This window comes from Saccopteryx bilineata, chromosome 12 (genome assembly GCF_036850765.1).
Source record: "Saccopteryx bilineata isolate mSacBil1 chromosome 12, mSacBil1_pri_phased_curated, whole genome shotgun sequence".
In the NCBI taxonomy this organism is placed as follows: Eukaryota; Metazoa; Chordata; class Mammalia; order Chiroptera; family Emballonuridae; genus Saccopteryx; species Saccopteryx bilineata.
This window is the reverse complement of record NC_089501.1, coordinates 38,191,732-38,203,441: the sequence shown is the minus strand read 5'-3', so window position 1 is coordinate 38,203,441 and position 11,710 is coordinate 38,191,732. Positions and strand designations below refer to the sequence as shown.

At 39.7% G+C, this 11,710-nt stretch overlaps 1 protein-coding gene across 2 annotated transcripts in view; it reads right to left on the bottom strand.

The window, feature by feature from the left end:
* Positions 1-6,474: 6,474 nt before the first annotated feature.
* Positions 6,475-11,710, bottom strand: part of AIG1 (androgen induced 1) — a 198,757-nt gene continuing 193,521 nt past the window's right edge. For both annotated transcript variants that reach the window (XM_066248277.1, XM_066248275.1), the window contains one exon: positions 6,475-7,142. In XM_066248277.1, the coding sequence (XP_066104374.1) occupies positions 7,115-7,142 (28 nt within the window). In that variant the 3' untranslated portion in view covers positions 6,475-7,114. The remainder of the gene's footprint in view (positions 7,143-11,710) is intronic.

Here is an 11,710-nt window from a genome sequence, read left to right as displayed (position 1 = left end):
TCATTGAGGCATATTTATTTCTTTAGTCCTTTTATTCCCTGTGCTTCTGTTTGGATAGTTTCTACTGCACTGTCTTCACATCCACTGATCCTTCCCCCCTACCCCTGAAGGCTCTAATCTTCTGTTAACTTCTCTCAGGTGTATCTTTGATATTTAAAAACTCATATTTGCATTTTTAAGTATTTTAATTTTCTTCTAATCATGTTAATTTTCCCTTCTGCTTTCTTGACATATGAAATATAATTATAATAGTTGTTTTAATGTTCTTGTCAGTGAATTTTATCTCTTTATCAATCTAGATCTATTTCTACTGACTGACTTTTCCCCTGGTTTTGGGTCAAGTTCTCTCGACTCTTGGCAGATCTTGAAATTTAGATTATGTGCCAGGCATAACAGGTTTTGTCTTGAGCACTGAATTTTTATTTATTGTTTGAAGGATTTTCTTTAAAGAGTGTTGTGCTTTGTTCTGGCAGGAAGTTAGCTTACTGAGGATCAGTTAAATAATTTTGACTCTTCTTTTGAAGCTTTGTCAAAGTGGGTCTACAGTCACCTTTACCTAAGAATTCTGACAAATACCTCATGTTTCTGAATACCCTGTGCATCCAATGAGGTCCCTTCACACTGGCTAGTGGGAACACAAATGATTCCTTGTCTTATGTGAACTCTTGGATTGATTCAGTTTATTGCTTTTTGGTTAAGTGTTCTTTCCCCCAAATTGTAGAGTTACACCCTATTCGTGTGCACATTGATACTCAGCCAAGACTGGAAGGGATTCCGTGCAGATTTCTGGAGCTCTTTCTCTTTGTATCTCCCTCATGTCTAGCACTCTGCTCCACAAATCCCAGTCACCTTGGTCTTCCTGAACTATGGCCTCCTTCGCTCAGTGAGGCCAACGGGCTCAGTCTGGGGTTTCCTGCCCAGGGCTGTGATGTGGAAATGCCTCTCGGCACAAAGCCAGAGTGATCACAGGGCACGTGTAATTTATTTCCCTTTCTTCAGGGATCATAGTCTGAAGCAGCTCTGTTGACCAATGTCTGAAATTTAGTGTTTTTATTTTATTTTACTAACCTTTTCTAGTTGTTTATAGTTGGACAGGGTCTACTTCCAGACCTTTTAATTTCTTCATGGCAGGAAGAAGAAATTCCCCAGACACAACAGACCTTTTTTCAGCTTTGCCTTCATATTTTACTGGAGTGCAGAATAAGAGGGACTGACTGCGAGGCTCTCTCACAAAAGCAAACCCTGTTTATGCTTGGACTTCCTCCCTTCATTCCTCCTAGCCTTCGTCCTCAGGAACCTTTATCTCAGAGTTACAACGGGACTCTTGAAATCAATACAGTGACCTCCTAAATGATACTTCAGGTAGTGCAAAGATGGCACTCTTGAGTTGAGCCAACTTAAATAGAAAAGTCATATCAAAACTGTCTCGAAGACAATTTACAGCAATGTTATATATACATTGAGAGTCTGTCTTGGGAAAAAATCATCTTGTAGTATAAAAATTCCAAAATGAATGATGATCATAATATAAAATTAATGTAGATATAAAAACAGTGGGCAAGCAGTAACCAGGGCCATCTGCGTTTCCCAGAACTGCCAGCTAGAGTCCATGGTCTGGGGTGAAACTTGCCAAGTGTCTTCCCTGGGAAGTTCAGTGGAATGCCCTCTTGGTGCCAATGCCACACTGTGATATTTACTAACAAAAGGCAGCCAACAGAACCCATTTCTTAACCCCCACTTCTTTCGTCTTTATAGAATCAAGGACCCAGTGGGGGCAAGGATCTTAGACCTCTGAAGTGAGCTTCGAGAAGTATTCACAATGCCTCTCCCTCTCTTTCCCATGGTGGAGAGTCTGGGAGGCAAGCAGCGGGGAAGTTTCTCTCTGTTCCAGTGGCTTGTGTTGCAATCTGTGTTTCCCAAGTTCCCTCCACCTCCCGGTAAGGACTGAGGGGGTGGGGTGAGGGTGGAATTGTGCGCACTGAGCTGACAGAGCACTTGATGCTGCGGTGGATGGGGCTGGAGGAGAGAGTGCCCCAGGGCAGCCTGCGTTTCCACTCTTGGCTTGGAAAGGACTGATGGGTGCATGCCATGGAAGGCAGCTGGCGCTTGCCAGAAGCAGAGACTTTTGGATGTATTACTTGTTGCCTTGGTAATAGGGAAGAAGAGGACAGGGGAACTACACAAGGGTGGGCCACTGGGGAGCTCCCTAATGAGCTAACAATTTCATCCCTACTCAAAACCCAGGGCCAACACTTGATCCCAGCCCCTCCATGTTGGACAAAGAGTCAGAGAAGATCTCGTGGGCTCTGATGTCGTTTGCTATGAAAGCCCAGGTCACTCCTCCTCTTCTCCAAGCACAAGGAAGGGAGCCTTGACAGTTTGGATTTTAAAAAGCACAGGAATAAATATTAAACCTGAATGAGATGAAGAAATAATGTCTGGCCAGGGTGAGATGCAAGGTTCAGAGCCCAGAACATTCAGTGCTGCTTGAAAATGAATGAATTTCATTCTTGCATACATCTATGTTGAGTCTATTCAATTGAACTTATTAATATGCTTGTGCATATAAATATGAAACCAGACAGTGCACGTAAAAAAGCTTTTATGTTGTGTTTGATTTTACACGCTTGCAAAATTCCTTTGGAGACTTTTGCTGCATGGATTGTTTTAACTGAGCTTTAAAAAATATATTTGCAATAAAGGTTGGACACAAGATGCCTATTTCTCTTCCTGGCAAATCTTTCTGTAACAAGCAAAGACGTTTATCATTCCTTCAAAACCCTTTGAATTCTACTTGAAATTAGGGTCAACTCCCATAAAAATGTTCATTGCTTAGTTGATGAGTAGGCATGAAAACATCCAAATGTTTTGAATGTTTCCATGGGGATATCTTCAATCATCCTCACCACTTCCATTTCAATAAATCTGATGAGTTTGAATAACTGGATCAGCTTGTCAACACTGGATAATTGGCTTGCCTTAATGAGAGATAACAGTGTTGGTCATTCAATTATTAGAAAGTCACAAAATATGAGTTTTAGATGTTACTATGGGGCTATTGCCCTTTCTCTCTTATCCATTGTACAAAAATGTTACATACTTTTTTTACATATCTTGTTATAAGATCAGATATTCATTATATTCTTTAATACCTTTTGGAACATTTTATTATTTAATCTTTCTGAAAGTGTATGTATGGTATTTGTGTGTGTGTGTGCGCGCGCATGCGCGTGTGCACGTAAACACACGTGGTTTGAGGGAGCAATCTAGCTTTTTTAAAAACAAATAATTGTTCACTTGTAGCACCACACTCATTTAATCATTTACTATGTCTTTACTGATGCGAGATGCCAGCTTTATTGCTTACTAAAGTTATGTATATATACACAAAACTTTATATGTATACGGAGTGGGGCAAAAGTTGGTTTACAGTTGTGAGTACGCAAAGCACAGAGTTTATTCTTGTATAATTATTTATTAATTATTGTAATTATTGTTACAGACAAACAACTGTAAACCTCCTTTGCCCTTCCTAGATATATACATACACATATCGTAGGACCTGCTTCAGGGTTTGCTTTCTATTTTGTTGATTTTTCTCTCTATTCTTGTGCCATGCCACACTATTTTAATGATTGCATTTTTATATGTTTTAAAAACACTGTATGTTTTAATTACTTCAGTTTTCACTAGCTTATTTTTCTGCTAAATTAAAAAAAAATCTTGGCAACTTTGAAATGGAGTTCTATAACACACAAATTGTTTGAAGGAGGATATTATAGCTTCAAGAATAAAGTCTTTTTTTTCCTCAAAATTTCATATATATTTTTATTTTAATTGTCTTTTTAAAAAGTACCTCAGGAGAAAAAATACATTTTTTGGTCATGACAATTATTTTATGGTATCAGATTTATGTTGCCAGTATTTTATCTTTGATAAGTGAAATTTTGTGCTCTTTTGGATTATTTTGGGAAGGATATTAAATCTGAAAAATAGTTTGAGGGTTTTTTATTAGTTCTGCATCCTTGGTACAATTTCTTGCTAAAGGTGTTTCTATTGCCTGACTGGGCAGTGGCGCAGTGGATAGAGTGTTGAACTGGGATGTGGAGGACCTGGGTTCGAGACCCCGAGGTCGCCAGTTTGAGTGCGGTCTCATTTGGTTTGAGCAAAGCTCACCAGCTTGGACCCAAGGTCGCTGGCTTGAGCAAGGGGTTACTTGGTCTGCTGAAGGCCTGTGGTCAAGGCACATATGAAAAAGCAATCAATGACCAACTAAGGTGTCGCAACGAAAATCTGATGATTGATGCTTCTCATCTCTCTTTGTTTCTGCCTGTCTGACTCTCTCTCTGTCTCTTAAAAAAAAAAAAAGTGTTTCTATTAATTTGCACTAGCTACTTTGTTAAATGTCTCATCCAGAAGTTGGGCTAGACGCACATTCCCTCCTGAGATTGTGGATGGTGGATTGGTCCTTACACTTGCGCACATACAGAGACGAGAGTACAACTCACATCGTCCTGAGAACTGATGATAGGGGAAAGCAGGAGTTTCCCAGCCACAGGGAGAAATCACCGGTAACTTTTTTCTTACCACTGGGTGATTACAGAGCAGTAAGTAGTCATCCTGATGCATTCTGCCCTAGGGCAAGGGGAGTTTCTGTGACGGGGTCAGTGGGTGCATTAGCAGCTCCTGGGTTGATGGGCACATCCTAGTGCTTTACATACGTCTGGAGAGACAGCCCAGGGGTACCAGCAGGAAATGTGGCCAGGGTTCTGGTCCGGGGTTCCCAAAGCAAAAATGACGCGCTATGAGAATACCAAATCTCATCACAGAATTGTTTTTCAGCCTTGTATCTAAAGCAAAAAGCATCAACTTCTTTAGGTGTCAGTTCAATGGTCAAAGTAAAAAAGTGTTATTTATTGTAGGAGATGGGTAGTCACAGGGTCCCAAAGGAATTGTCTCAGAGATGCCTTAAAAAATTCCACTCCTTGAGGTTTCTACTGAGAGTCATCTGGAAAAATGGTTTCCTTTTAAATGGTGGTTTTGCTCCTTTCCTGTTATTTTTTAACCACATTTTTCTTTTCTATTAATAACATCAATTCTATAGTTACATAAAAATTTGTATTTAAACAAAAATATTTTTCTGTCCAGGTCAAATATAACTTATTTGATGTTAGACCTAATATTCCTAAACACCTCAGAACAATAAAATAATAATAATGTCGTGGACATCTTATTTCTGACCTTAAAGAGAAATGTCTGGCTTTTGAGAGGACTGTTCTTTCTCATGATACGGGATATTTTTATACTACTAATGGTATTATCAGAAATAAATGCTAAAAACTTTCAAATGATTTAGAGTAACTGTGGGGAGAATCACATGATTTTTTCTTTTGTTCATATTGAGACAAAGTTCTTAATAAAAATCTTAGTGTTAACCATCCTTGAATTTTTAGAATAAACCTTATTTAGTTTTGAGAAATTATTTATGTGCTGTTGGGCTGATATTACTAGCATTTTAGTGAATACAAGTGGAATTTTTTTCTTTGCTGCATTGGTCTTTTTTTGAGGGTTATATTAACTTTGAAAAATAATTTGGGAAGTGTTTCATTATTCTGTAATTTTGGAACGATTTAAATAACATGAGAATTGTTACTTGAAAGTTTTTAAGAACTTGCTCATGAAACACTCTGAAACCAACTCCTCTTTTGGAGATAGTTAATTGAACCTTAAAAAACATCCTTCATAGCCTGACCCGTGGTGGCGGGGTGGGATAAATCGTCGACCTGGAATGCTGAGGTCGCTTGTTGGATACCCTGGGCTTGCCTGGTCAAGGCACATATGGGAGTTGATGCTTCCTGCTCCTCCCCTTTCTCTCTCTCTCTCTCTCTCTTTCTCTCTCTCTCCTCTCTAATTTCTACTAAATTCGTTTTCCTTAAATACTGCATATTTCACTGAGTCCCAAGAATTTGTTACTATAGTGCTATAAAATATATTTTTATAGTTAAAAATTTGCTTCACATCTGTGCTTATATTTGTCTTCTCTCTTCTGTCTTTCTTTTCAGTTAATATACCAGTAGTTTGCATATTTTAATGCTATTTGTATAGATGAGATTCTGTAATAATCAATTTATCAATTCCACTGTTATCTTCCTGCTACCTTAACAGAATTTCTGCTTTTATTTTTATTAGTTCTTTCATTATATTTCTCTAAGATGTATTTTTAAGTGTTTTCTACTACACGTTCGGCATTACTATAGTAATATTTAAAAATAATCATGGTCAAATACTTTGTAACTTAGCTTTTTTTCCCCCCTAAAAACTATTCTTTTTGGATTTATAAAAAAGATACATATTTTTATAATTGGAAAATTATAAAAACCAGAGTAAACCTATTTTTTACAGGTAATAGACACAAAGTAAGAAAGAAAACATCAATGTTCTTAGGATTTGAGTTGCATCATGAAGATGTCAGACTAAGGGTTGCTTGGTTTTTATTAAAGTTATAGTTTACATTTAGGAAAAGTTTCATAAGATTAAACCATGAGATACAAAAAATTCAGGGATTTGACTAATTTGATGTACTTTTTACTAGCATTGCCTGCTTGAGGCAGCTGTGACATTATTACAGTAGGAACCATCCGTGACATCCACCCAGACTGCACTGTGGCCTGGGTTTGTTTCTCCAGCCACCTGTAGGACAAATAGGCCAATGCCTTGTTCACATTGGCTCCTCTGATTTTCACAGATTTCTCAACAAGGAACACAATAGAATTTTATTCTTAATGGTGTTATAATTGCATGAATTAAAATCCCATGACCAATTTTAGTTTTAAAACCAGAAGAGGGGAAAAAAACGATGTTATTATCAATCATGAACTTGGAAAGAGTTCTTTAACAAATGATGAGTGGGCATTATTTTGGGAACAACTGTATTCTATTCTTATATAGCATATTTCTCTATAAAAGGTGCCCTTGCTCTGGGGCCTGGAAGGGGAGGCACATTCTATTGCGTTCTCTGAGGCTTCCTTTTTCGTACTGCCAAGCCCAGGGGGTAATGAGTCTTCAACGTCAACTCGCTCCAGCTCTTCCATGTCGCCTTAGATCTCATTCCAGTTTAGGCTTCTCTTTCTCTTCTTCCATACCTAAAATACAGGCAACGGCCTTTGAGTGAACATCAGATTAAACCATGAGCAGCTTTGCCAAGCTGCCTAAAAAAACCTTTTCTTTCTACACTTCCCGTTCACCCTCCTGCACGCACCCCTTTTTATCCCACTGAGAAGAAAAGTCATTTAGAGCTTTATCCAAAAACTTTCTCAATGACCTCTTTCCCCACCCTTACCCACAAGTCAGGAGGTAACATCTCGGGGACACACCCAGTTCCTGCGGCTTCTGCCAGTGAAGGACTCAAGTTCTTGACTCATTGAGTTTACACCAAAACCCCAACCAGACTGCTCTGTAACCAGATACTAGTGATAGGAAGTGTGCGGCTGACAAATTTCAAACAAACTTTATTTATTTTGATCTTAGTCCTGTCCCTTCCCAAGACAAGGACTCTGCATTTTCAAAAGTCAAGACTTATATTTTAAGCATATAAAGAACAGATTAACCACAGAACTGTTTATTTCCATACCTGTCTGTACTTAAACCCAAGTTTTCTACAACCCAAGCCTTGTAGAACTAGGTGTTTCTCCCTGAGAGACTCCCATGGATCGGACCAGTTAGATATCTATCTGTCTGTTGTCTGTAATGAATAGTTAATGATGTCTCATTTTCCTAGAGATGAAAATGTTCAAGTCATTCTCATGAATTAAAGTTAAATCTGGCAAATGCTTCCCACTTCATTTTTTTTTCTAGCTAAAGATTCTTTTTTCCTGATACTAAATTCTCAGTGATTTTTTGCTGGAACGAAAGAACAGTCAAATGTTGCTTTGAAGGTTATGTTGGTTTTCTTTTATAAATTGCAAGCTCTCTGAGGGCGGGGCCCTTAACTGTTTAATTCTGGATTATATCTTTAGCACATCATACAGTGTCTGTTTCCTAGTGGGAGCTCAGTTCATCTTTACTGAATCAATTAAGAAACATTAAACAGAGAAGAAGCCGTAGGGTTTGTGGGAAAGCAGAATAAAATATAGAACTCCACTACATAACTGCAGAGTGTCACCATGGTAGGATTTACATTAGAAGAGATGCTCCCCACCTCCCACCAGCTCCTAGGATGAGTTCTGTGAGGTCAGGGTGGTGGCGGTGGAATGTGGATAACATGTTCTGAACAGGTGTCCTTAGACATTCTTTTAGGTTTGGTTTTCATGACTAAGGAACTGGCAGAGATCTGTTACACTGTATTTTTTCCAAAGTAATTCTCAGAATCATATTAAGGAAAACTTCAAATCAAGGAGTCAGGTCATTTGAAGGAGGAATAGGGTTGAGAGGAGGAAGCAGGCGGTGTTGTTGGGTAACCAAGGAGAAGGCAGGAAAACACAACGCAGATTCTATCCAAACAGCACACATGACCTGGGTCCCAACTGCATCTCCTGTTCATCCCTGGGGAGAAGCCATCAGGAGTGTAAGCTGGGTCTCCACTTTACCCCATGTTCCTCCCTTGCTTGTTTTTCTTTTTCAAGTGTGTTTCCTCCTAAGTGTTTTCCTGCAGATGGGCCGACTTGGCAGCAAGAGTGGAATCTTCAAAAGCAGGGGTGGAGAACGAGGGGTGGTCACTGACCCAGACGGGGAAAATGGCTCCCCACCTACTTTCGTTTGGCAGCGTGGAGGTAGAAGGAAAGAAATTAGCTATAAATAATACTGGGAAGAACCAGAGATATAACTGCCACACAAACGGCTCAAAGAGACCTGTCACAAAGCTGAGGCCGGAGGTGCCTTTGGGAACGTGGAGGAGGAGCCGATTGTCTCCGAGAGCCTCAGTCCCCGGGGGTCCCCCTGGGCCAGGCGAGGGCAGAGGGCGGCACTGGCACGTTGCGGGCTGACGTGGGCCTGTGTGGCACGTGAGCTGCACGGGCAGCTGAGAGAGGAGCGAGGTGGAAGATTCTGTCGCATAGGCCTGGCTCTAACCTCCTCTGTCTGCTTTCTCCGCTCTGACCTGAGCCTTTCCCCACTGGACGCTTTCTTTGCTGGTTGTATGAAGTTTAACTTTAATAAGTTCCAATACGACACATTGGAATTGGAATAAATTCTTAGCTAAAGTATAGAAATATTTCAGCTGTTGTAGGTTGAATAGTGTCCCCCATCAGATTCATATGTTGAAGTCCTAATTCCTAGTACCTCAGAATGTGAAAGAAGGATGCTTACTGAAGAGATTAGGCCTGTGACCTGTGGATTCTCAGCAAATCCAGGAAAGACCTGTGGGAGACCTGATGACTTGGACCCCCATGAATTACATGGAGAGCCGAAAGGGTTCTGAGAATTCTGTCCCTGCAGAAAGGTTGCCAGCAGGCTGAAAGGGAAAGGATGAAACGAAGGAGGGACGACTCCAGAGGGTTTGTTTCAGGGGCTAGATCCTCCTCGGTGGCAGAGGGTAGGGCTGCCGCCCAGGGCCCAGGGTGCAGGGTCACGGCCCCTCCTGGTGAGTCCTGAGGACAGAACATGCAGCCAAAGAGGATTCTTCTCAAGCTTTAAAATCGAACAGAATTTGCCCTCCTAGCTTTTAGACTTGGTTCTTAAACCCTGTGGTTTCTTTCTTTTGGAAACAGAATGTATATTTTATGCCTGTCAAGCCATTGCATTTTGGAAGCAGAAAACTTCCTATTTGGTTTGACAGGTTCATCACCGGAGAGCAATTTTGCTTCTGGATGAATCATACCCCCAGTTTTACCTGTATGTCATTTAGAATTTTAGATGATATTTAAGGTGTGATTTTGGGCTTGAGAGTTGAGGCTAGAAAGACTTTGGGGGCTGTTGGAATGGGTTTTTCATGAATGTAGGGCATGCATTTTGGGGGGCAGGAGGCAGAGTGTTATAGGCTCAATTGTGTCTCTCTGAATCTAACTCCCAGAACTTTAGAATGTGACTGTATTTGGAGATAACGCCTTTACCAAGTTAAAATGAAATCCTCAGGGTGGGCCTACTTAAATAACAACTGAAGTCTTCATAGAAAATAGAAATTGGGAGACAGCTTCACTTACAAGTGAGGACACCATGTGATCATGAGGATGGCTATCTATAAGCCAAGGAGAGAGCCCCGGAACAGAACCCCCCTCCCAGTTCTCAGAAAGGACCCATACTTTGATTTTGGACTTCTGGGATGCAAAACTGTGAGACATGTCATTTCTGTTGTTAAAGTCATGTACTTTGTGATATTTCATGGTAGCAGCCCTAGCAAATGAATACAATATCCATAGAACCATCTAGAGTTACTTTCTTTTAAAAAGAGCAAATGATTACCTATTAATTTAGCCTATTTCTAGGCCTTTTTTCAGAGTTGGTATCAGGTTGGTCTATTTTGTTATTTTATAAGCTTGGTCCATAGTTCTGAGTGAACTTTCTGAACTCTCATGTGCCTGGTTTTCCAGTGGTGACAGTCTGGTAGTTTCTAGAATTATCATTGGACTGAACATCCGTTATAAAATGTTGGCTCTGCGACCGACGGGTTTGGTGGGTTACTTAAGATTTCTGGGCCTCTGTTGACTCTTAATAAAAGGAAAGGTTTGCATTAGATTGTTTCTATTCTCCTTTTTAGTTTTAAGATTCTGTAATAATGTGATTTCATCTTGTAGTTGCAGCCAATGTAACATAACCAAGTGGAAGAAGTTGAGTCATTAAAAACCATTGTGCATAAGAAGAAGGGGGCTCAAATGTGGTATGCCTACTTCTTGGGGGACTTTAGTTTGGGGTGTGGTAAATGTACTCAGGATTGTAATACTGTACTTGGTTGTATTAAATTCATTCTAACACACACGTGTGTGTGCATACACACAAACACACACACCATATACTGCTTTTAATCAACAGTTTCAAATTCAACTACTTATAGAACCAGGCAGCTAATGTGACTGAGCAAAGTGGCCAGGTGAGGACTACGGTAAATTAGAGGGCTATTTAAAGGGGGGCAACTGATCCTCAATTCCAAATCACTGTTACCACAAGAGAACAGTGGGCTCAGTGTTGCCAGATCTTAAAATTTTGAAATGTTGGTTCCAAACAAAAGTTCCATTGTGTTGGTCTAATGAAACTTTTTGGCAGGTAAGATTTGGAAGAGGCCATCAATTTGTGATCTGTCTTAGATGTGAAAAAGATGCCCACTTGGCACAAGACATCTGTCCCATGGAATTAACTAGGTGGTCACATGTAGATAAAATTAATCTCTATACCTACTATGTACAAAATGTTGGTCAACTTTAATTTATGGTGCTTAAGAGATTGGCACAAATTAAAATGAACAGATGGTTTAAAAAAACTTAGTTTCACTATTCATTTTTGACTGCTGAGACTCAATCTAGATTGGATTTCTTTCTCTCCTGGTTTCAGGCCATCTTCTCTTAGAAGAAGTAGAACAATGGCCAAGAGACCATTGGAATCAAGCCAACTGAGAAGAAACAGGCAGTTGTAAATACTTCCTGAGTAACATATATTGGACATGTTTGCTTAAATTGACATATGGCCTTTCTCCCAAAAATCTAAAAAAGTTTACATTTTACAAAATTTTTAACACATTTTGAAAGTTAGCTAAATACTTTTATAAGTTAATTAATAAAGAAAG